At 39.7% G+C, this 25,571-nt stretch overlaps 1 protein-coding gene across 2 annotated transcripts in view; it reads left to right on the plus strand.

Moving 5' to 3' along the window:
- LOC122816783 overlaps positions 1–25,571 on the plus strand; it is a 796,947-nt gene that overhangs the window by 467,695 nt on the left and 303,681 nt on the right. For both annotated transcript variants that reach the window (XM_044089804.1, XM_044089805.1), the window contains one exon: positions 3,306–3,454. In XM_044089804.1, the coding sequence (XP_043945739.1) occupies positions 3,306–3,454 (149 nt within the window). The remainder of the gene's footprint in view (positions 1–3,305; positions 3,455–25,571) is intronic.

Genomic DNA, 25,571 nt, shown 5'->3' on the forward strand with positions numbered 1-25,571 from the left:
ATTATATATATATATATATATATATATATATATATATATATATATATATATATATATATATATAAATGTTTCATTGTGGCTGATCTGTCTAGAGGTATTTAAGTTTTGAGAGTACTTGCATATGTATAGGACACTCCTTATAGCCTTGCTCTTGGTAAAACTACCATTTCTATTGATATTAATATTACACAGTAAGATAGGACATCCTTTGTTAAGGGCCTTAAAGTAGCAGATAAGGAGTTGGCAGATAGCAGTGATAACTACCTTATAGTCTGGGCAAAAGGGGGCATAGCTAGTAAACCTGTGTCAGCCTTTCCCACATGTATGTGTGTGTGTAAATCAAACCTCAAAGAGTGTGTGTGTGTCAGCTTCTTGGGCAGGGACACAAAGCACTGGTTGGACAGAGAGGGTGCCGGAGGTCTTGGCTTGGCCATTCAGCTGAGATCTCAACTCTATAGCTGTGCTGGTGGGAAGTCTTATTGGAGATCTGAAGAAAGAGGAAGAAATAAGCCCTGGACTGACTGTGGTCTCTGTGTGCTCTTAAGGGGAAATTGCACTTGATGCATAGAGCTGCCTCTGGGAATACTGTATGTGTGCCTGTTATCCTGTCAGGGTATGTCCCCCACTGTTGCCAGTGGTGAGGAGTGAGGCTCCTTAATGCCTGGTCTAGTTATGGGTCTTCACATTGCCCACATTCAAAATTATGCTACTTTACAACCTGTTACTGGTTTTCCTCTTTCAAGTTTCCTGATAACAGTAGACTTAAAAGATGCTTATCATCACATCCCTATTCATCCAGACATAGGTAGTTTCTTATGGGTCCATGCGTCTTGATCATATTATCATTTCTCTGCCTATCATCACATTCCTGTTCATCCAGACATTGGTTATTTCTTAAGGTTTGTTGTGTCTTGATGATATTATCAGTTATCTGCCTTATCCATTGGAATATCCAGTGCACCGAGAGTGTTCACAAACTGTCTTCTACAATTATAGCTCATTGCAGGCTACAGGGTATCCACATTTTTTCCATATCTAGATGACTTGCTTATCTTTGCAGAGTCTTTTTCAAAATGTCAAAATTCACTCTCTTATGTGAGAGATCTCTTGCATGAACTGGGATTCCACAAGAACATTCAAATGTCCTTCTTGACTATCTCACACAAGGTTGTGTTCTTGGGATGTTGACTAGACACTTCAGTTCAAACGGCTTTTTTTCCTTGGGTCTCCTTGAGTTCCTTAAGTAGACCTATTTGCCTCCTCTCTGCACAATCTACTGGTAAAATTCTGTTCCTGAACTCCATGCAAGAAGGCCAGAATGACAGATGCAGCTTCTTTTCTTTGGACAAGAATATTCTTCTGTGCCTTTCCACCCTTTTCCCTAATATCCAGGGTACTTCTGAAGATTCAAAAGAAATCTCCAAGATCATTGTGGTGACTCCCTTCTGTCTTAGGTAACCATGGTTCTCTCTTTGGAAATGGCCAGAGGCAATTACTACAAGCTTCCTCACAAAGTGTATCTACTCACACAAGAACAGGGGTGTTTGATACAGCTCAACATCAGTCATCTTCAATTGACTGCCTGTATGATATGGTCTTAAATTCTTTTACACACCCTTTTTCTCATGTGCAGCAGGTATTAATGGAGGCAAGAAAGCCCACTAGTAGAAAATCGGGTATTAGCAAATGGAAAAGGTTTTCTAGTTGATACCAAAAACATAACCATCACCCATTCAGGGATAGTTGTTCTCTGGTTTTGCAATATTTATGTGAGTTACTATCCTATGGCCTTTCTTATTCCTCTAGCAAGGTTCATTTATCAGCCATTTCAGCAAGTCTGCCCATGGATCTTCCTCTTTTAAAGCAGATGCATGTCAAAATGCTCTTGAAAGGGGTTTTGCATAAGAGGCCTCCAAGTAAACTGGTGGCCCCTCCTTGGGATCTTAATTTTATGCTAGAGAAACTAACATTTGCTCCATATGAACCAGCTAATCTGGCTGTGTTGAGGTTCTTAACATGGAAAACAGATTCTTTGCTTGATCTGACCTCTGTAAGTAGGGTATCTGAATTGCAAGCTGTTATGGAAAGTCAACCCTACCTCATTTTGCACAAGGACAGTGTTTCTTTGAGATCTAATCCTTCTTTTATGATTAAAGTGGTATCTGAGTTTACTTTGTCAAACTACAGATTTCCCCGTTTTCTTTTCTGAACCTAAAAATGATGGAGAAAGGATACTCCATACCTTGAATGTCCACAGACAATTCAGTTAATATCTTGACAAAGTTAAATCTTTCAGATCATCTGGTCAATTATTAATTTCTTCTGAAGATAAGAAGGGACAACCTGTGTCAAAATAGAATATTTACAAATTGTTGTCTAAGATTATTACCTTTTGTTATACTCATGATAACAAATCTATTCTAGGCATGGTCAAGGCCCACTCTACAAGGACCTTGCTTCTTCTATGGGTTTTTGGAAAGGGTTAGATTCTAGAAGTAATCGAGAAGCTGCTATTTGGTCCTCTGTACATGTCTTTATAAAGCACTATAAGCTGGTTTTGTGCTCTCGGTCTAGATCATGCTTTGCTAAGACCATTTTTCAGGGAGTCCTGGATCCTTCTATTTCCACCTCCCAAATAGAGTTAGTTATGGTAATATACCTATATATCTAAGGTTATGCAGCACTGATCACTTTGAAGAACATAAAACAGTTGTGTAAGATGAACTCGCCATAGCAGTAGATGTTCAAATGATCACTGCTGCAGTGGCCACTCACTCCCTCTATGTCCCTTGTTTGTTGGTGTGTGTTTTTATGCCAGGATGTGGACTTTCATTTTTTTGTTATTCCTAGCCTTGCCCTTTCAGGGCTCAGCCTTCCTCTCTCTGCTGAGAGGAAATCTCTAAAGGGCTCTGAGCCCAAACTTGTCTTTTAGTCAGCTTGGCTCGAGCTGTTTGACAGTTCAGACACGTGGAACATGCCCTGAAGCTTTGGAAGCTGGCTGGATGTTATATCTTTGGCAGAATATAACCCACATAGCTAAGGCTACTGCCTTAGTGATCATTCAAACATCTACTGATATAAGTTTAACTTATACAACTGTACTTTCGTGATGTATTTTATTTTTTTTTTTGTTTTGTTTCATTGTCTGCACTGTTGCTTATGTAACCATGCAGGTTTGTATTACTGTGTAGCTAGATTCCTTCTCAAATAATTAAGGTATTTTTGTTCCTCGTGTGTTTGCTTTCTGCTTTTCATCTGTTACTGCCTGTGATATTACAAGTACATATGAATTTGTGTATTAACAGTTAAACCAAAACCACCGTATAACCTTACTGTTGAGAAGAATGCAGATGAAAATTTTGTTCTGAAATGGGAACATTTTTACAATGGAAGCTTTCTGGAACACTTTCTCAGGTTTGAGGTCAATTACAGAAGAAAGCAAGATCCAGAAAAGGTAATGTGTATATTGGTTTTACTTTTGTCCCAGTTTTTCAGTGTTTGGATGGCCCACTTGTTGTATGAGACATAAAAGTGTCCTTATGTGCAGTTTGAGTTATTTCTGTTTTTGCCAAATCTGTAGACTTCTTCTTATTGATACCTCTCAGGTTTTACCTACAGAGTTATGGGCAAAGCAAACAACTATTAGAGAAAGACCCCAAATTTTAGAGACACTTTTTAAATGCCTGCAATCTTAACTTAGAGCTTCTAAAAACAATTTTTAGTTTTAAGAGAGATGGAGTAAAGCTTTAAGAACAAGTTAGGGGTACCCCTCCAAAATGTGGACAGTTGAGAGGTATCATAAGCAAATGATTGTTTTTTTTTTATATCTGTAATCCAATTCAGCTATATATAAGTTTTATTATATGATGCTTTTCAAATATGTAACCTTATTCTCAGTCATGTTATAAACTTATAATGTGATGTTTTTTGTTTAAGTCTTTAACCTGGTTATCATCATCACCAACTGGTTCAAATGGAGCAAGTGTTAGTTTCTCTAGCATAAAATTAAGATCCCCTTTCTTATTTTCTACGTGGTGTCAAGGTGTCATGTTAACTGTCACCATCTCTCTTGATTCCTTACCACACTCCTGCCTTTATGCCTGATTGTCGCAGATCTCTTACACAATCCATCTGCCACTTTGATGGACACTCTTGTTTTCTCTTCTCTTATTCCTGATTGTCCCAAATCTTCTTCAACAAATCGTCTTCTGCTTTTCTGTACATGTGCCCAAGCTACTGTAATCTGTTTGGTATTTTCTGCAACTGGAGCTACTTTGGCTTCTGCTCTTATGTCATCATTTCTTTGTCTGTCAAACAGTGTGCACCTACCCACCCATTTCAGGCAATTTGTCTCCATCACCTCTTCTTCTTCTTCTTCTTTCGGCTTTTTCCTGGTTGGGGGTCACCACAGAGGATCATCTGTCTGCTCATGATTGGCAGTGGAGTTTTACAGTGTTGAGTTGCCAGCCCGGCCCCCAGCCTTCCACAGAAGGCACACGCACGCACACACTTACCCTATGGACAATTTAGAGTGTCCAATCCACCTACTGCATGTCTTTGGGATGTGGGAGGAAACCGGAACACTCGGAGGAAACCCACGCGACCACAGGGAGGGCATGCAGACTCCACACAGAAGGCACCCCAGCCGAGAATCGAACCGGAGAACCTCTTGCTGTGAGGTGACATTGCTAACCGCTGCACCACCGTGGCCGCCCTCATCTCCATCACCTCTAACTGTCTTAATTGTTCTGTCTTTCCCACCCAGGATTCTGTACAATACTGGTTGCACTACTGTTTTGTACACCTTACTTTGCAGCTTATTTGGCATTCTTCTGTCATACACTACACCTGACTCTCTATGCTAGTTGGCTGCAGCCCTTCAGATTCTAGCTTTGACCTCCTCATTTAGACTCCCCTTCTCCTCAACCATACCACCCATATACATGAAGCTGTTAACCTGTTCCACTATCTTACCTTCTGTCTCATTTCTCAGTTTCTTCTAATTTTTTCTATTTGCTGCCATTACCCCTGTCATATCTGTACTCAGTTTCATCCCATGTGCCTTCAATTTTACATTCCATTCTCCTATCCTTTGTTTATCAGAATCTACCTGTAATGCCACATCATCTCCATGCAGAAACTTTTGTCAATTTGTCCTCGCTGACCTGTTTGCAAATGTAATCCATCACCACTATGAACTGCAGTGGGCTCAGGGCTGAACCCTGATGCACACACAGTCCAGCTGGAAACCCCTCTGTGAGGCCAAATACTGTTCATACTTGAGGCAATCTGCAATAAGTGTTTCTGGGTCTTTAAACCACTGCAGAACTGCCCAAACCAGCTTCTTTCTTGGGACCTTATTATATGCTTTCTCCAAGTCCAAGAATACCTAATTGGACTCTTTCCTTATCTCTAGCTTCTTCTCATCTATCTGTCTCACAACAAACATTGGATCAGTTGTGTTGAATCCTTAATCTGAATCCAAACTAGTCATCTCCAATGTTACCTTCTTCTACTCTGCATACCTGTTTATCAATCCCCCTCTTCAGATGTTTCATGTAGTGTGACAGGAGTTTGATTCCTCTGTACTGCCCACAGTTATGGATGTCCCCTTTATTCTTGTGCACTGGCAGGAGTATGCTTGTTCTCCAGCCATTTGAGATATGCATTTCTCCCCACACTGCTATGACTACCCCCAGGAGCCATTTCTCACAAGTCTCACCCAGCATCTTTGTCATATCTGCTGTGACCTCATCTGAACTCGCTGTTTTCCCTGACTTCAATTTCTTTAGTGCTGTTCTAACTTCTTCTATGGTGGGCTCCTCTTCTTCTCTCATTATAGTCTGTGGCAGTACAGCTTCTGTGGGGTTTTCTTCATGCAGAAGCTGCTAGAATTACTCCTTCCATCTGCCTTTGATGTTCTGTGGACTGGTGAGAATGTTGTTGCTGGCATCTCTTATGAAGGGTGTCTATCTTCTTTATCTTTCTGTCTTTGCCTTGCAACCTGATATAGTTTCTTTGTGCCACCTACTGAATCATCTTCCAGAAGCTGGTAGAGTGCCCCTGATGCCCAGTTCTTTGCTATTGCAACTACCTTCTTAGCTCATTGTTAGCCAACCAGTATTATTTCCTAGCCTGGTCCATCTTTTCTATCTTCCACTTTTTCCTACAATCCTTTCTTTTGATGACTTCCTGGACTTCTGCATTCCACCAATGGCTTTCCACATGTACCTTATTACCAGGCTTGGTCAGATGTCTGTTCTGTAGTCTTCACACATGCACTTTTAAGGCTCTGCCATTCTTCTTCAACTCCACCTATTTCCTCCTCTTTGTGGTTTGCTAGAATCCTGAGTAATTCCTTGAACTATTGTGCTTTCTCTTCAGTCAACTTCCAGGTCTTCAGCCTAGTCTCTGTTGACCTTTGAGCCTTGAATGGACACTATTTGCAGATGGTTGTGGCAACCAGTGGTTTATGCTGTGGGTCGATAACTTTGCAATCACTGATTATACTCAGTGACCTTTCCTTACTAGGAGGAAGTCTACCTTAGTTGCATGTTGGCCACTATTGTATGTGATCTTCTGACTCTCTCTCTTTCTGAACCATCTCTGTGTTGGCTGCTATCAAGCTATTTGCCAGACAGAAGTGTAGAATGGCCTCTTCTTCTTTATTCCTGTTGCCCCACTCATGTGGATCCAGGGAGCCCTCATATCCTGTTCTGTCTGTCCTGATATGTGCATTCAGATCATCCATTATCAACACCAATCCCTGCTGTCCTACTTTATCTAGTAGGTCCTGCAACTGCTGTGTGAATGCACTCTTCTCTTCACTATCACAGCCCTGCTGTGGAGCATAGTACTGTCCTATCATTAGACTAGAGTCTGATTGCCATGAGTCTGTAATTCTGATGATATCCCTCACAGCTTTCTGAAGCCTCTCTCTCACAATTCCTCCACACCACTTCTAGCCTGACCTCCTCCTGAGTAGTAGACTCTGCTGAATCCCAAGCTAAGTGGCTTTGCTGCATTGCCATTCCATCTTGTCTCTTGGATACATAAGATGTCCAGCCTCCTCTGTACCATCATGTCATCCACTTCCAAGGTTCATGTCAGTGAACCTACACTGAGTGTAGAAATTTTTAGACCATGTTGGCAGGCTGATTGGTTTTACTTCCAGCTTTCTCTCAATAGAGCTGTCCCAGGTAACCCAGGCTGGGCAACTCGACACTGGCCAGCTAGTAGCTTATTGACCCAAGGTTGCTGGGCTTTATGACAGGCACACAATGGCCAATAGGCCAATAAGGGCACATATACCCTTCCCACCATTAGCATGGGCCCCTGACGAAGGCTGGAGTATATCATGTATGCAACCCACTTATCACTGGCAAATACCCATGTCCATTTGGCGACATTAATCATCATGACCAAATCACCTACAGCCATATTTTACACTGTTGTATGGCTAGCCCTGCCATGGCATGCAGTCTGTGATCCATGTTCTCCCATCTTGAGCATGCTGCGCACTACAGTAGATGCCCAAAGTGGTTGGTCTATATAACTCTTCCCCCTATATGGCACCATGAAGAGCCTGCGCTGCTGCCCACAGCTCCATTCATTGGAGAGTTTGAGATGGAAATACACAGCATGTTTTTCAGAAGTGGAAGGAACTACAGAGACATAGGGAGAACATGCAGACTCCAAACAGGCACTGGCCAGATGTCAGAATTGAATCTTGTACCTTGTACATGTCAGGCGAAGACTTTGACCATTAAGCCATCTGGTCTGTGTAACTTTGCTATCAGTCTTATTATAAACTTACATATGTATTTGTATTGTCATAGAGCTTTCTCTTTGGGTGGACAGTGTAAAGGAGCCAGTAATAAGCGTAATTAAGTCATATTTGCTCAGTTAGAGAAGTGAAATAAATTTGTTTCAAGAGTATTCTTAAAGGGATTGGCATCTATTATGTTGCAATTGCTACCTCATTACAATTCTTTGGTCCATAGGTTTTTGACTAACTTAAGTCCCACTGACCTTTAAGAAGCTGAAAAAAAATTTCCTTGCTGATCTTGTCAAAAAAAATAATAAACAATGTCCCTAGTTCCACACAAGTGTACAACAAAAAAACAACAATCTACAATCAAATATAGAAATAAGTTTGGAAACGGTTAATGGCAGCTCCCATAACCACTCTCAAGTTCTGTTTAAAACATTTTCCCTCCATCATGAAATTGTTGTTATCCAGAATTACTTCCATATTAATAGGCCACACCCTTTGGTAGAACTGTAAAAAATATTTTTAATGTCTGCCATAATCAAAATCAGTTTATCCACACCTTCTGTTGATATCTCAGGTGATCCAATAAATGTCATGAGTCCGCTAAGTACATCTGGAAACAGGTTTAAAATTCTCATAAGCTTAGAAACCACACAAACAGTGAATGGTTCTGTTTTACTACCCTTAGCTGAAATAGCAGGTCTTAAAGAGGAATCTTCCTTGTCCTCATGAAGTTTTATAATCCCAAAATTGTGAACCAGAATTGATTTCCTGACTTGTAAAAACATATGCGTACTCCCGTTTATGATTTATATACAATTTATATAAAATTTTATCAATTTTCTTATAAGCTAAAAATACCTCATTTCTGGAGGCAGTGTCATTCATTTCATCATAAAGCAGCAAACCAAACATCTTAGAAATATAAATCATGCAGTCCATAATAACAATCCCTCCCACCTTGTCAGGTCTCATAATACCTACATTTTTGTTGTTTGAAAATTCTTTCAATACTTCCCATTCCTGAATATTTAAATTGCGATATTCATTCTTTTGTCAAGCAGTAATGTATATATTTCCATTGAGACACACTTTTCGAACATAATAAAGATAGGTAGTAAAGAGCTGTGTTAATTCACAAGATGACTGTCTTCACCAATTAAGCATGCTAAATTCAATTCTCTTACAAATTATTTTACTTCTATTAGAACCTGACTAACATTAACCCTTTGAACCATGAGAAAAGTGAAACCTTTATTGAATAACCCCATATATACCTTTGCTATTTTGATATTACTAAAATTATACATTTCAGAGTCTGTTTTATTCTTAGCCACTATAGGGGTACTTTTTGCATAATTATCCACGTCTTACCCTATTATCATTTTTTATACACACACACACACACACATATATATATATATATATATATATATATATATATATATATATATATATATATATATATATATATATATATATACACATTTTTGTTACCAGCTGTCTCTCCTGTTTGTCTCTGGGTTTATAATAATTTGTCAGATGATCCAGTGTGTAAACTTGTTGAAGTTCACTGAGGTCCCTTTTGAACATGTAAAGTAACTGACACAGTTTCAGGAAGAATGAAACTTTTTGTGTTATAAGTGTTTTATCTTTTTTTACTATTTTTATGGAGGTCTAAAAGCAGATTGCATGCATGCGCATGATGCTGTCTATTTTGTTTGCTCCAGTTAGAGAATCTCAAAGAAGAAGGGTCTTTCTTGGCCTGGAAAAAAAAATCACAACTCCTACACCAGGAAACAGCATAGCATTGAGAAGAACTGACAGAGTTGAGAAGGACAGCAACCTCTCTATACTAGCTAATTCCCTTTACTATCACATGGGTTACATTGAATTCTTCTCTAACGAATGTGACAACCTGTTAATCAAAGAAGAGACCCTCATTTGTAAAAGTACCAAGGTCCGTAGAGTCTATCTTTAGTGGTACTCTAATACTGTTATATGTGGCAAGGACCACATGATTCCCAAAAGTGACGAACATTCGTTCATTCATTAATACCCATTTTATTCTATATTTTTAAACCAGACTCTCCCCTGGCAGGCAGTTGGAGTAAAGATGATAATCAGTCTTGGATAGAATGCCAGTCCCTCAAAGTATTTCACAAGTGTGTGTACTCACAAACACAGAAGCACACACACACACACACACACACACACACACACACACACACACACACACACACACACACACACACACACTCGCGTATGCATACATGTATACATACATATGGGCAATTTAGAAGATTGCCAGTTCACATAAGGGCATGTCTTTGGGATTGGGAAGAAAACTGGAGCACAATGAGAAAACCCATGCGGATAAGGAGAGGACATGCAAATGCTATATTTAAAAGTCTTATAGCATTTTTCTTCTTGGAGGTTTTTTTTTCTGCAGATCTCCATCTCACCTCTATTTCTGAATGCTACAGTGATGGAGCTATTTGAGGCAGAACCTGTCAAATGTTTCCTTTAGCAACGCATTACATATTTTGTAATGAATCCAAAAAAGGGTCTGTTTTGCTTACATTTTTAACAGTTTCTGTTGTCTTTGAAGCTTTAACAGGTACCCACTGTGCACATTTGCAATATGTAATACAGTGCTTATTTCCTTCACTACTCTAGATGGGGCTGTTGCCTTCAATATAGAAAAATACAGTGTCAAGAAAACCAAAGAAACTAAAGTTAACTTATTTGTATATAGATGGTCTGTTAGTTTCTATGTGGTTACATTAAAATGTTGCAGCGAGGATAAACTTATCTATAATCTATGATAAAGGACCATGTTAGTGGTTGCTTACAGATGTGAAAGTGGTAAAAATACTCCTATATTCATCCATTTAAATTTTGCTAAAAAGTTACTGTAGTCCTTGTACCCTTTTTCTGGAAGCTTCAGTATGGTTTCAAGAGTTAATTTGTAGGTCTCGGCAAACTGCTTAAGGTCCTCACCTTACAGATACAAGATACAGAATTTGATTCTGAAGGTGGGTTACTGACTAGGCTTGTAATAGTCTGCAGACTAATTGGCTGATATTTACTTATGAACTTTAAACAAGTGTTAGAATTAATTGTCATTATAGTGTCAACAAAGAAAACATTATGGCCTGATGAGGAAATTGAATAACAGTACCATAGAAGTTGTCGGCTGATAGTGATATCTTTGCCCATCCACAGTGCTAATATTTCATTAGTGGACAGGTGGCTGTTCACTGTAAACTACTATCTGATATCTTTTTTCATGTTTCACGAATGGCTTCTTGTCTAGTGCATGTGTTTTTAAATTACATTACTGTTTCTTAAAGCAGTTGCCAACATCACAAAAATTGTTCTACGCAACCATAACCCTCATTGTGTTAAGATAATCACTAATACTATACAGAGCTGTTTTCCATGTGGCATCCACATATACTTGTCTGCAATTTGGTTAACAAGTCAGAGGTAGAAAGACCTAGTTAGACTCACATAAAAAAATCGACACCAGTGACATGAAAAATGACAGCAATGATGACATTAAAGGAGTAGTGCAGTCTGCACAAGAAGAACAGGGGAGTGGATTGATGAGTTGATTAGTGAGGCAGCCATTTAGCTCAGGGAGCATGTGATCTAGAATCTGAGGGAGCATGATACTGACTATAGAAGCTGGAGATGGCAGCAGACTGCCTAGTCAGACTAGAAAGGATAGAATGGGACCAAAGAGGAGGGGGTAACAGGAGGCCAGCAGACAGAAAAAGGTGGGAAAACATAGGGACAGAAAGGCAGAGGAACAGAGATCATGAGTAGAGATTGTTAAAGGAGTATGGAGTAGAGTAAGGTTAAGACATAATGTCGGATAAGCAGTCATAAAAGGGGAAATGAGAAGAAAATAAAGTTAAAAGGATAGATACAGAAGGCTGTTATGGAAGGGACCTAGAGCCAGAGGTGACTGTGCAGGAAGACCATAATAAGAGTAGAAAGAAAGAAAGAAAGTGGACTGGTAACAATGCTCAGATAGAAGGGATGGTGATAGGGAAAGAGAGGACTGTGGAATGTCATGTAACAAGAGTCTGGCACACCTCATCACTAAGGTCTTTTCATCCTGAAAAAAGGAGGTCATTGTCCCACTGTACTCATCCCTCATTAAACCCATTATAGAATACAATGCCCCATTTGGTATGTACCTCACAAGACATCTGCAACAGCTGGAAAGGCCGCAAAAATACTTCACTAAAAGAATCACAAGCTTAAAGCAGATGCCCTATGCTGACTGTCTAAAAAACTCCAGCTATACTCTGTGGCATATCGTCTACTCAGAGACATTCTCTGCTTAACATACAAGGCCATGTCAAACCCTGAGCTGTTGGACATGCTCCACTTAAAGAAATCCCAACCCCTCAGAGCCACACGCTCCAGGGATCTAAACCTTGTCATCACAATGAACAAAACATGCTGGAAGCATAGGTTCCTGACCCAGAGACTCCCCATACTCTGGAATAGACTGCCCATACATGTCAAGCAGAGCACCTCCTTGACCCTCTTCAAAAGGAACCTTGACGATTGGATGGGAGATAAGAAATTCACCCTGGGGAGCACGTCAGTCGCCCAGCTAGCCAGGGGTCCAGGGAAGTAAATATTGTGGGAAGAAATATCCAGGGAGTTGTTTGGCTAGGCTTGTATAGGCCCTAGGGCTGATAGCCTAGTACCAACCTATGAACCTATGTAAGAGGAAAGAGATAGTAATTAGATACAGCACAGGGAAAAAGGCAGCAAGAGCACATAGTGAGGGAGGCTCAACTATAATTACGAAGGATAAGGGTTACAGATAGTAGTAGCATAAATCAGAGAGTGAAGGAAATTAGAAGAGAACAGATTTCAGTGAAGCTGAACTGAGGGCTTAAATTGATAAGGATAGAAGGACAGGTTGCAAAGGTAGTCACACAAGAGAAGGGGTTAATACATGTTGTAGTGCATGTTGGCACCAGTGAAATGAAAGAAGAGACATCAGATGTTTTAGTGATAAGAGCCAGAGTGGTGGCAGAGATGTAACAGTATAGAAGACTGTGGTACCATTCTCAGATGTATTACCTGCATCAACAGACAGCTCACATACAGATGAGGAATGGAGAATAAATGACTGGCTGTGGCAGTGGCAAAGGAGAAAGCCTTGATAGTGCTTGGAGTATGGAGAAGAAAAGGCAGAGATATCAATAGTATGCCAAGGACAGAAGGAGCACAGTACTTAATCATGGGCTAGAAAAATACAGCTCAATGATAATACCTTTAAACTAATATAGGACTGGGAGTATCATAAAAGAAGTAGGGAGAAGATATTCAGGCAACAGAAAGAAGACAAAAAAACAGGCAAAAAACATGTCAGAAACAAACAAGGGTGACAGAACATAGCTGTGAAGTATTACTTTGCAGTGCATGAGGTTTTGGTGAGAAGAAGGGGGAACGTCAAGCAGTGAAGCAGAGTAGGAGAGTGGATATTGGTAGTATCGTGGAATCAAACACAAATGTTAAGAAGCCCTGACATGGTAGTGCTTGGGAACAGGTTATTTGGAAATAACCAGAGAAGTGAGAGAGTAAGGTGACGTAGTAATTAACATGAATGAGGGTATCAGATGTGAGGTCAGAGAGAACAAGGAGAAACACCTTCCATCAAAATGGGTAAATGAACAGGCTAGGTCAGTACCAAGATTACGTGACAGGCAGGTAAGATAGAATAACTGGGTACTACTCATGGGTGATCTAAATCTCACAGGAGCAGATTGGGAGATTCTGAACTCCCAACAGACACAAGGAGCAAGAGATTATTGAGGTCTTACAGAGTTAGTGTGGGACTTTACCAGAATAGAAGAATTTTGGATATGGTCCTATCCAAGTCAAAGGGGTCACAGATGTCCACATAAGGGCTCTAAAATCATCATGCCACTTTTCTGGTTTAGAATAGCAGGAGGGTAGGAATACTAAGGCAAAGACAGTGGTGTGGGATTTTAAGGAAGTAGATTATGATGAACTGGGAAGAAAGTTAAGGATAAGATTGAAGACTGGGATCAAACAGTGAGTGGGTCATTGTGGAGTAGTCATGACTATGAACAAGAGAATAAAGTTATATATTTTCACTGCTTGCATGCATGTTGGAAATGACAAACATGTTACTGTGAGCATGTGAGGATAACAGTTAAGCAGAAGACAGGGACAATAAGAGATGGAAAGGATGGAGTGTGGAGATGAAGAAAGTATAATACAATGACATTAGTGGGGTGGCAACAAAGGAGTTGAGTGCAATAACAATGACCCAGTTTAAAAGGGAGTTGACAGAAGGGATAAGAAAGGGGATCAAGAGCTTTTTAAGTGCATAACCGAAAGAAAGGAGGACTAGATCTGGCAAAACTGTGCAACTCTTTGAATGAGATCACCGAAGACTGACTAATAGCAGAGTTACTGAATGAACATTTTGATTTAGTCTTCAAAAAAGAAGGCAAGAGGAAGATATCTTGCTTGGAGTGAAGCAGGGCAGTGGACAGCTATGAGGATAGATAGGCAGGATAAAACACATGGACCGATGGCCTGCTTCCTCGAGTTCTTACAAGTCTGGCCACTGTGCAGCCAGATGCCTTATTAGGCATCTTCAATACATCTCTTTCCCTGTAGAAGTTCCTAAGAAGTGAAGGGTATTGTGGGAGTGGAACAGAAAAATCCCCCTACAAAAAAACAATGGTTTGGTTTTTATTTTGTTTGTTTTAAATGTTCATATGCTATTGCTGTTTCTTGGCACGTGTATTGACATGGTGACATTTGAATTTTTTGACATTTTAATGTTGAGGTTAGGTGACCAGTCTTTCTTACTAGATTGATGAAGATATTTACAAAGGGTAAAAAGGTCACACAAACAAGACAGGAAATTCAGTAAAAAATGTAGCACAATCTTGAGTTCAATTGTTTTCCATTGATATCCCATTATGGATGTCTGCCACACCACCTCTGCTAGGGTTCCAGATACATGGCAAAAAGGAAGGGGAGGGTGATCCCTCAGGTTATCTGGGTGCCCAGTGACAGACCTGCTTTAATTTGTCCTGTGCTGTGGTTCCCCTATATATTTCTTCAAACAAAATATTGTTGACTTTGGGAGTTCAGATTCCTTCATTGTTCTAAATAAATGTAGCCATTCTGCTCTGTCAGAAGGCTTCTCTGCATCAAGAGTTATCAGAGCAGCTTATTTTTGCCTCTTCTGAATATCATCTATGATCATCAATGCCCTGGTTACATTGTCAAAAGTGCGTCTACCTCCAGTAAAACCACATTGGTCTGTATTGATTAGAAGAAGCATGACTTTAGCTAATCTGACAGCTAGGATGCCCATGAAAACTTTATAACTGTGGTTTAAAACTGTAAGATTCTACCTTCTAGAATTTTTCGCCTACTTGTGTATTGTTGCAATTACAGCTTGTTTCCATGATCTAGAAATCTCACTCACCCTCAGAAATTCATTCAGCTTTCCCCAGAAGTACTATATTTTATCACTCCTCCACCCACAATGACCACATTTCCATGGGGTGCCATCCAAACCTGGGATCTTTTTCGCAGATTGCTTTCCCACCACTTCCCTGATTTCTGCTGTTATGATTGGCTTTATCAATAAGTTCCCAATCCCTTTCTAGATTTTGTAATTCTATACTTGATAAAAAATCGGCATTTCTCCTTTGTCTTTTATGTCCTCATATTCTGTTGTGCATAATTGCCGGTAGTACTCTTTGAAAGTTTGTAATATGTATATATATTCTGATTTCTAGTAATCCTCCCTCCTTACAGTTTATTAAGCTGAAATATGGCCTTTTCCATATTATCTGGTCTTTGAATTTATTTGCTAAGGCTCTTAATTATTTCAGGTTTGTAGTATAGAGTTCATTTACCATCCCTCTTTGTGCAAGTAGTCTGTAATCATCCTTCCTTTGCACTTTTAGTAATATACCATGTAATTACTGCTTCACTTTGTCCTACAGCCTGTCCTTTCTCAGCTGCATTATTTTATGAGCTCTAAACTGAACTCTACTTTTATTGTGAAAAACAGAGTTTCTGTAGTTTATGAGACTCATATTTATTTTTGCAGTTCCTATTTTAGTTTATCCCAACCCTGGATTAAATGACCTTGCACTTTATCCAGTGCCTTGGTAATAAGCATCACTAGCCACTCTTTATTCTCATCTTGAGCCACATAATAGACTGCTAATCTCAAGTTGAATAATCTATTATATAAGAGCTTACACTAGGGTTATTTAATTCATGTATGTTTTTTGAACTCGCTTCGTGTGTGCATTCTACTTTTCAGTATACACAAGTATTACATATAGAAAAGGCATTTCTGCTCTTTCATCTCCCTCTAGGAGCTCAGGCAATATAATAATTCATCCTAAATGATCTCTGCCTGTTGTTGAACTCACCCATCATGTGTGACTCATTTTCCAGATTTCACATGCATCACAAAGAGAAATTGGGTTCTTTTGCATCAACCAGTGATGTTATCTCCCTATTACTCCTCTGTCTAACTAGCTATTGGTTGCATCTTTTAAAGTAGGTCCCTGCCCCTTCTAACACTTATTTGCCCTATAGATGTAATTCATTGTTACTGTAACCTTTCCCCACAATTCCTAACTTTTTAAGCAAAATGTAAATCAAGTCAAAAGTCGGTATTTATACTTAAGTACATGGGCATTAATGGTATATTGCAGGCACTGTACTTTAACAGATATACTTATTCCTTTCATTTACCCGTGGCAACCTTCTGTCTCAGAGTTCCTTGTTATTCTTCCTCTTTCTTCTGTTCATAGGTTTGTATAATGCCTGCTTTTTCTTTCAGCACTTGGTACCTTTGAAATAATGGGAAAGGTTCCTTTGCCCTTTCTTTGGAGCCTTTTGGCACCTTTCATCTTCTATTGTGGTTTCCCAGTTGGCACAAGGTATTGGTGCCTCTCCTTGTGAATAACCCATTTTTTCTTATTCTTTCTGGGCTTCTTCTTGGGATGAAAATGACTTTGCTCCTGACTGAGAGAATAGTTTTAGAGTTGCTGGGTATATAATTTTCTAGTTTTTACCTTTAACCGGAGCCCATATTTTCCTGTTTTTTTCTGAGAAGTCCAAGTCAACATATACAGTCAGGTTCCCACATTTTAACCTATTTCTAGGCTTACACAAATAAAAAGTACTTCTTCTTTCTTTTCATTTGAGAAAAATGCACACATATATGTTTGGGAGTCCTATGGCTATCCCTTACCAGGAGTCAGGACATCCTGTGGGCACACTCCTCCTGCTGACATGTCTCTGACAGTTTTCATCTAAAAATACACTAAAATAAATAAAAATAAACATATACCCATTTATAAAATAAAACATATACCCATTTAGACAAAAAACAGGGTTGTGGTAAAGTAGGAATACAAACCAATCCACTGGTGTATCAACAACTGAAACAGATTTTAAAATGCCAGCATACCATAGTTTAAATATTATATTTAAGATTTCCATAAATCCGGTACCCACTCTGTTAAACAGAACCAGTAAGTCTGTGTGCGGTCTGTGATAAACCGAGATGTTGCCAGCCCAGCTAGCTGGAATTTTGTAAATAATTATATGTCCCTTGAAAATATTAATATGATTTATACAGAAATGTGACACTGCCAGCCCAGCTAGATAGAATTTTGTAAATAATTCTATGTCATTTGTGAATAGTAATATGATTTGTATGCTTGCCTTAAAAATGTAAGAAAACTATATCTTCTATACTGAGCTTCAAGATTGTAACCACAGTGCACCCTGCTGGAAAAGAGCAGATGTGTATAAACAATATGCCAATGCAAATGTATGTTTTCATAGTAGAAATTGGGACATACAGAGTTAACCTGCAAAACCTCAAGAAAATAAGCTGATAAGTAAAGAATTTTACGATATCTTATAAAGTTAGTTTTTCTCAGCTAAGAGACAGGATGTCTAGGCTAGGGGCTTCTTTCTATTATCTGGAAAAAGAGGAAATTTCAGGTTTCCAAGGTAGTTGTTTTATGACTTTCAGTTTCAGGCAAGCTTCTAAGAGAGAATTGCCAGCTTCTGAGTGATAAGTATTTTTTAACAGAGATATGTTAAAATTTAAGTTCCTGCTAGCCTGGGAAACTAGGCAGAGGTGACAAGAATGATGTAATCTGAGATGATTCAGCAGTAATGTGTATTATTAATTTTAAGAACTATCTCAGAGAGAAAGGGAGGACATTTGTATCTTCTTCTGGACCTGTTAACAACTCACCAGCGCTTGCTTTGTTCTGTTAGTAAGTTATTTAGAATGTAATTTCTCTTAGAGATAGATAGGAATATAGCAAGATTAGTGTAGATGTTTTCTATATTTATGTGAGACTGTCCTACTGTGTTGTTTTAAAGTCAGATTTCACAAGTTAGAAAATAAGATGGGAGACCTGGAAAATCATTTGAGGTGGAATAGCTAAAATTACTCCGTCTTAGTGAAAATGCAGTTTGTTACAAGATTCCTTTTTCAAAGTTTTGAATTTAGATCACTCTATCATCTTAGAAAAGTAATAAAACAAAAACAGGAATGGTGGCAAATATGCAATCAAGCAAGAAAAATTTATTTTAAGCGCTTTTCGTCAGCCCCAACAACTGACTTTCTCAGAAACAATTACAATCAGTAAAAGATTCATTATATATACATACATTCAATAGACAAATACTAATTGCATTCATCAAGTTAAAGAAACAATGCCTATTTATATCATAAAAAAGTAAAAGCTGTTAAGCAGTACAGCTAGCTATGTTGAATACTAAACAGCAAACACAATTACTAGTATAGTTAAAATGAGACACCTAAATATTAAAGGAATTAAAAAGTAGTATAAACCTGCCTAATATAATTAATTATATAATTATAATTAGTTGTTAAACACAGCGTGTTTTAAATGGTACATTGTACAAGCTGAAGGGTAAATATAACTGTAATTCCACTTATGTTACATATTTAGCAAGGTGTACATTCTGTGCAGCCTTCTACATAGGAAAAACTGAGAGAAGACTACGTGACAGAATGTACGAACACCAATATGCTATAAAGAAATGTAAACTTGAGAATGCATTAGCAAAGCACATTTCCTGTTACAAGGACCATGCCTTTAAATTTATCATTATTGATCAAGCCAAAATTGATAGTAGGGGAGGTCCGAGATCCCTTAAACTTGAGGAACTTGAACTAGCCTGGCAGGTGAGGTTAAATGCTTACAGCTTCCCAGGGCTAAATGATTCCTGCTCGATTAGCAGAGTGTTAAAATTGAATAGCCTTAAGAGGTGAATCAATATAAATATGCTGTGGTCATAACAGCATATATGTTTTTATGTATTTAAAACACGCTGTGTTTAACAACTAATTATATTAGGCAGGTTTATACTACTTTTTAATTCCTTTAATATCTAGGTGTCTCATTTTAACTATACTTGTAATTGTGTTTGCTGTTTAGTATTCAACATGGCTAGCTATACTGTTTAACAACTTTTATTTTTTATGATACAAATAGGCATTGTTTCTTTAACTTGATGAATGCAATTAGTATTTGTCTATTGAATTTATGTATATATAATGAATCTTTTACTGATTGTAATTGTTTCTGAGGAAGTCAGTTGTTGGGGCTGACGAAAAGCGCTTAAAATACATTTTTCTTGCTTGATTGCATATTTGCCACCGTTCCTGTTTTTGTTTTATTAGTTGTTTTACCTGTTTGTTTATCTTAGAAAAGTACATCTCTTTTTAAAGCCCCCCTGCTATGCTAGGGCAGCCACTGAGAGAGATAATTTTGAAATTTCTAAACTCCAAAGAAAGAGAAGAAATTCTGTGCAAGTCTAAAGAAAATAAGAGAGGTTCATTTGGAGTTATTCAAAGCTTCATAAGAGCTCTTTGCTTTCATAAGAGCTCTTTGCTATAAGAATAGTATCCCGTCAGTATTTATTTATATGGCCACCCACCATATTACGTGTCAAGGTGCAAGGTGCTTATCAGATGTTTGAATTCTCTGATATTTCTGGAGGAAAAACTTGAGGATACCTATCTGTCTCTGGAAGTTATTTCTTCAATTTGCATTTGAATGTTGGTATCCCACAATTCCATTGGAATGAGTGTGGTTATATGACTGTATGCAAATTTTATGTTAATTGGCATCCAGATTTGTGGCCAGTTGTACTACCTTTCATGGACCTTTATCAATATTATTGATGTTTCCAGGTTGAGAGGTATGGGCATGTAAGGTTAACTTGATAGGTTTGACTGATTACCTAGTTTGAAAGTTAGTATAGATGGCAGTGTTCCTATGAAAGATAGAATCAGACTAGCAACACTTATTGAAAGAAGTGTTGGATCTGTTTCATCTGAACTACAGATTATTTTCATTTGATCTGAGAATGTTCCAAAGTCACCCTTTAGTGGGCATCTTTAAGGGGTCTGGTTGAAAGAGTCTTTTATTTTTATTTTTTAATATTTTTTGTCCCCTCGGACCTCATGGTACTGGCCCTTACCCTAATGCTTCCCATCCATGCCAGGTCTACCAGCCATGTTACTATTCCCTGAACTATTAAGGTATTTGCTGGCACCAGTCATGTATCATAAAGGCATCATGGGGGCTAATACGTCTATGCTTCCATCCGGCAGGGTTTCTTGTTATATGCCTACCCACTTTCCTTTTCCCTGTTCCCCGCACTCATTTTGAACATCGCTCTCCTCCTTTAAACTTCTTTTTTGAAGGGGAGAATGTCTCCCTATACTCTCCAATGTGAGGATGCAAGCTCCCCACCCCCCAAAAAACTTACATATATGAACTCCAAGATCACCATACCTCAGAGAAAAGGGAATATTCTGAGAAATGTTCATCTCACACTTGCTATTTGTAAGTTCACTTTTTTTGGCCATTCATTCTCTGAGTTTTGGTACTCACTCTAGCAGGTCCCAACATTTCAACCAATTTAAACAAATAGTTGTGGAAAAGGTATAAGCAAAATAGATAACACACTCAAACTAAATGAGAGATACTTGAGTAAGCAGATTACAGAGTTGTGTTAAACAGTTAATAAGAAGCTAAAGAGGAAAAAATATCATGGAGAGCACAGAGTCTCTGAAGTAGGAACATTTAGTATTACTTCTCTAGCGCTCTTTTAACATGTTTTTGAATAATGAGAAGTCTTGGAAATTGAAAATTTGGGAGGGGAGACCACTCAAAGAGGTAGGATCTAATTTTAAGAAAGATTTTTTTTTTTTTTTTTTTTTTTTTTTTACAGATAGGCCAATTCAATTTGATAGCTGTGTTACTACACAGAGTTTGAAAATGGCAGAGTTTGACCTGAAAGGGGAGCAATTACAGAGAATGTTTATTCACGCTTAGGAAATAGGGCTTCAGGGCTGGGCTGCAGGATAAAATAGATGGAAGAGTCATTGAAAAAAGTCCTAAGTCGTGGTGTAAAGGGAAAAAAGCTGTCTGTAATATCACCAATATATTTCTGCTGATGTTCTTCGTGTTTCACTGCTGCAGTCATCACATTTGGGTTATATGCTTGCAGTAGCCCTCAGTCAGCCTGATTATCAAAGTCTTGGGTCCTGCATCGGTTACTGTCGTCTTCCATGATGTCAGGCAGTCAGGGGTATAAAGCATACAGCCGACACCATTACATCAGTCTTTTTTGCCGTGGGGTTCCCGAAGCAGAAGCAGTTCACAAGTGCTGGTTGGCCAACTCCTGAAATTTTCGTTTTCGAGTTTCAGATCCAAAGTCTTCAGCTAAGCTAAGTACCCGATTGGGGATCCTTTTTCTTGCTCTAAACCAATGTCAGTAAAAGTTAACAATTGTATTTCTTGTGGAAAGCAAATAACTCATAAAGATTTTCATTCGTACTGCATTCCTTGCTTAGGCCCAGACAACGACGTACCTCAACCCCGTACTATTCGTCGTTGGTTCATTTACACATCTAAATATTTTGGTACTCTGTTCAATTATCCAGAAATGACTTCGGTAAGCCACCTGACTGCTGACATTCCGAAAAAATGCAAAGATAAAGACAGAGACAGACCACATAGGTCCAAAGTTGCCAACAACACTTTTCCTAAGCTAGTCGCCAGTTTGCCGGTACTCAGTGAGGCACTTTTGCAGCCCCTGATACCTGCTGCTTCAGATTCGCAAGCCTCTACTGAGACCTATTCGGAGTCTGGTATGCTGCGAGATGCTTCTTCGACTATGGAACCTGCGGATGTCTCTACCTTGGATGGGTCCAGAGCCACTGTGCAGGCACCGGCTTCTGAGGGTGTATTCAGGCCTACTGACTTGCATATTAAACTGACGCCATCTCCTTCTTCTTCAAGGCCAAAAACTCAATCCATGCCTAGAAAACCAACGCCCAGATGCATGGTCAGGCCCCTATGCCTAAAAAACAAATAAGAATGGCTGAAGACCTTATTACTCTAATTAGGGGAAGCCACCCTTCCCCCTCTGAGAGACCTAGGACTGATTTTCCTTCTGATTCTTCTGATCAGGATTCTGAAATTTCTGTTTTCTTTGATGACCAGGATTTGCCCTTATCTACCTATGTGAATTCTGATGCAAAGGACTCCATTCCCTCTGCTTCCCCTCCAAAGGATTTCTCTTTTGGTGAAACCTTGCATACTCTTAGGGAACATTTTTGCTGGGAAAGCCAGGATTACTCTGACTCCAAAAAGAGGCTTAGGGAATTCTTACTCCTGCCTCAACACAGACCTTTAGCTATCCCTCCTGTACTGGACATTGTAGATGATGCCTTCTCGGAATCTTGCCTGGCCCTTGACTCTTTACCTCCTGCTCCCAGAAAACCTGAAAGGTATTACAGGGTACCTGACTCTCACAAGTTCCTCTTTAAAAGTCCTTCTGCGGATCCTGAGACCATTTCACAGGGACCCAAGGGCATTAAGGCTACTACTGCCAAAAATCCTACCCCATCTGATAGAGATTCCAGGGTGCTGGATAGATGGGGTAAGAAGTTATACACTTCTGCAACCTTGGCCATTAGGGCCTTAAACTGCCAGTTTCATATGTTAAAGTATCAGCGGCATATTATTGGATTGCTTAAACAAAAAATTATGTTAATGCCTGACTGTGCTAAAAATAAAGATTTACAGGATTTAATGCATTCTGCTGAACAAGTTGGAAAACATACTTTGCAATGTGGTTTTGATTCATTAGAGGCATCTTGCAGGGCTGCTGTCACTGGGACTGTACTTAGAAGGCATGCTTGGCTTAAGGAGCAATCTTTGCCAGATCATGTTAAAGCTAAATTACTGGATGCTCCCTTAAACCAAGACCACCTCTTTGTCAACAAAGCAGAAGAAGTACTTAAAAAGATGGAGGAAAAAGCTAAATCTATGCAAACTGTTAAAGATTTCCTGCAAGTACAGCCTCACAGATTTAGTAGGCATTGGCCTTCTAAGAATTGGTCCTTTCCTGCCTCTTCCAGGCCTTCTCAGTCCTAACCAAGAACCAACAGACCACCCAGGCTTCAGTCCCAAGGTACTCACAGGCCTAAGCAGTGGGGGGCTCCCACTTCCAAAGCAGGGAGTAGTAAGACTCCCCCTATGGTAAACTATCTCAATGACTTAACTTTAAACCTTCCAAGCCCTGCTCAACTGACTGTTCCTTTAGGGGGAAGGATTGCCCTGCATGCAAAAAATTGGAAACTCATTACCCAGTACAAATGGGTTTTAAATATAGTTTCCCAAGGGTACAGATTCCACTTCCACTCCTTACCAACCCCAAACGGTTGGCCAGACCTACCCCCAAATCAGTGGGCAGAGGCTCAAAAGCAAGTTCTCTCTCTTTTAAGCATCAGCGCTATTCAGCCTGTCCCAGAAGAAGAATGGGGGCAAGGTTTCTACTCAAGACTTTTTCTGGTACCCAGAAAAGACAATTCCTGGTGTCCTATCGTGGACCTGTCTATCCTAAACACATTTTTGGTAATCCCAAAATTCAAGATGCTAACTCTTCATCAGCTGCTTCCCATGCTAGGCAAAAATACCTGGTTGGCAACACTGGATTCAAAGGAAGCTTACCAGCACATCCCTATAAGGGAATCTTGAGAAGATACCTATGCTTCAGAGCAGACTACATGCACTGTCAGTTCTCTGCACTGCCCTTTGGCTTATCTACTGCACCCAGGGTATTCACAAAGTGCCTAGCTCCAGTAATTGCATTTTGCAGGCAAAGAAATATTCAAATATACCCATACCTGGACAATTGTCTAATGCAGGCAGAAAGCCAGGACATACTATTAAATCATCTGGCATTTGTAAAGAAATTGCTAACTTCTCTGGGGTACACCATAAATGAAAAGAAATCACATCTTGTACCCTGCCAACAAATTGTATTTATGGGAGCAAGCTTGAATACAACTTCCCAGATGGCCTACCTCACGCCAGAGAAACAAGTTTGACAGCCTTCTTCAAACTGCTAGCCACAAAGACCCAGCTATCTGCAAGGAAAATACTGCAAGCCCTGGGATTCATGGCTTATTGCATTCTACTAATTCCATATGCAAGACTGCATATGAGAAAACTACAATGATATCTAAAAAGCCTACGGTGTCAGCATTTTCAGGATCTTGAATCAATGATTCCTATGTCCTATTCTATGGTTCCTTGTCTACAGATAGAGTTCCTTTGGTGGGCAGAGGCCTGCCACAAAAACAAGGGACTGCCATTCACTCTACCCCCTGCCACCCAAACCCTAACAACAGACGCATCAGACTATGCATGGGGGGGCTCACTTGGCAGGGCAGTGCATTCAGGGCAAATGGAACCCAAATCAAATGCACCTGCATATCAATCAAAAAGAAATGTTAACTGTACAGAGTGCTCTGACCGCCTTCAAGGACCACATTCTTCCAGGACAATTATTGGAAAGACGGACAACACCACTGTTATGTGGTGCACAAACAAGCAGGGAGGAACCCACTCATACCCCCTCTGCAGACTAGCCATGGCTCTGTGGAATACAGCCTTGAGCTACCAAGTGCACCTACATGCTCAGTTCCTGCCAGGAAAGCTAAATACACTTGCAGACAACCTGAGCAGAAATCTCATGGACCTACACAAGTGGAAACTGGAGCCAAAGATATTCAACATGTTGAGAAACAAATTGGGGAGCCCAGGGACAGACCTGTTTGCCTCCCACCAGAAATACCAATTGGACAAATTCTGCACAAGGACTCCCCACAAACAAGCTTGGAAAGTGGATGCCCTGTCCTCCACCTGGAAAAACCTATCAGTTTATGCCTTCCCCCCTCTGCCTCTCCTCTCCAAAGTGCTACTAAAGATCAAACAGGTCAAACCAAGGACAATACTGATTGCACCAGACTGGCCATGCCAACACTGGTACCCCCCCTCTTGTGCAGTGTGTCCCTGCTGGCACCATGGCACCTGCTTCAGACCCCTGCCCTGCTGTCCCAGCAGGAGGGCCATGTTCTGCACCCACAGCTTCAAACCCTGAACCTGGCAGCCTGGCTAATTACCTGATCTCTCTGTTTCCATCCCTCAGTAAGCAAAGTGATGGATGTCATTCTGGAGGAAAGATTATGTTCCGGGAGATACACTCAGGGGATGGGCACAGCAGTGCCATATTTACAGCGTATTCTTCAATACTTAACTGAGATGCTTCACAAGGGCCTTTCCTTTTTTTGCGTCAAAATTCATGACTCAGCCATTTCAGCTCATTACAA

Source organism: Protopterus annectens, chromosome 12.part0 (genome assembly GCF_019279795.1).
Source record: "Protopterus annectens isolate FY-2018-M chromosome 12.part0, PAN1.0, whole genome shotgun sequence".
Lineage (NCBI taxonomy): Eukaryota > Metazoa > Chordata > Ceratodontiformes > Protopteridae > Protopterus > Protopterus annectens.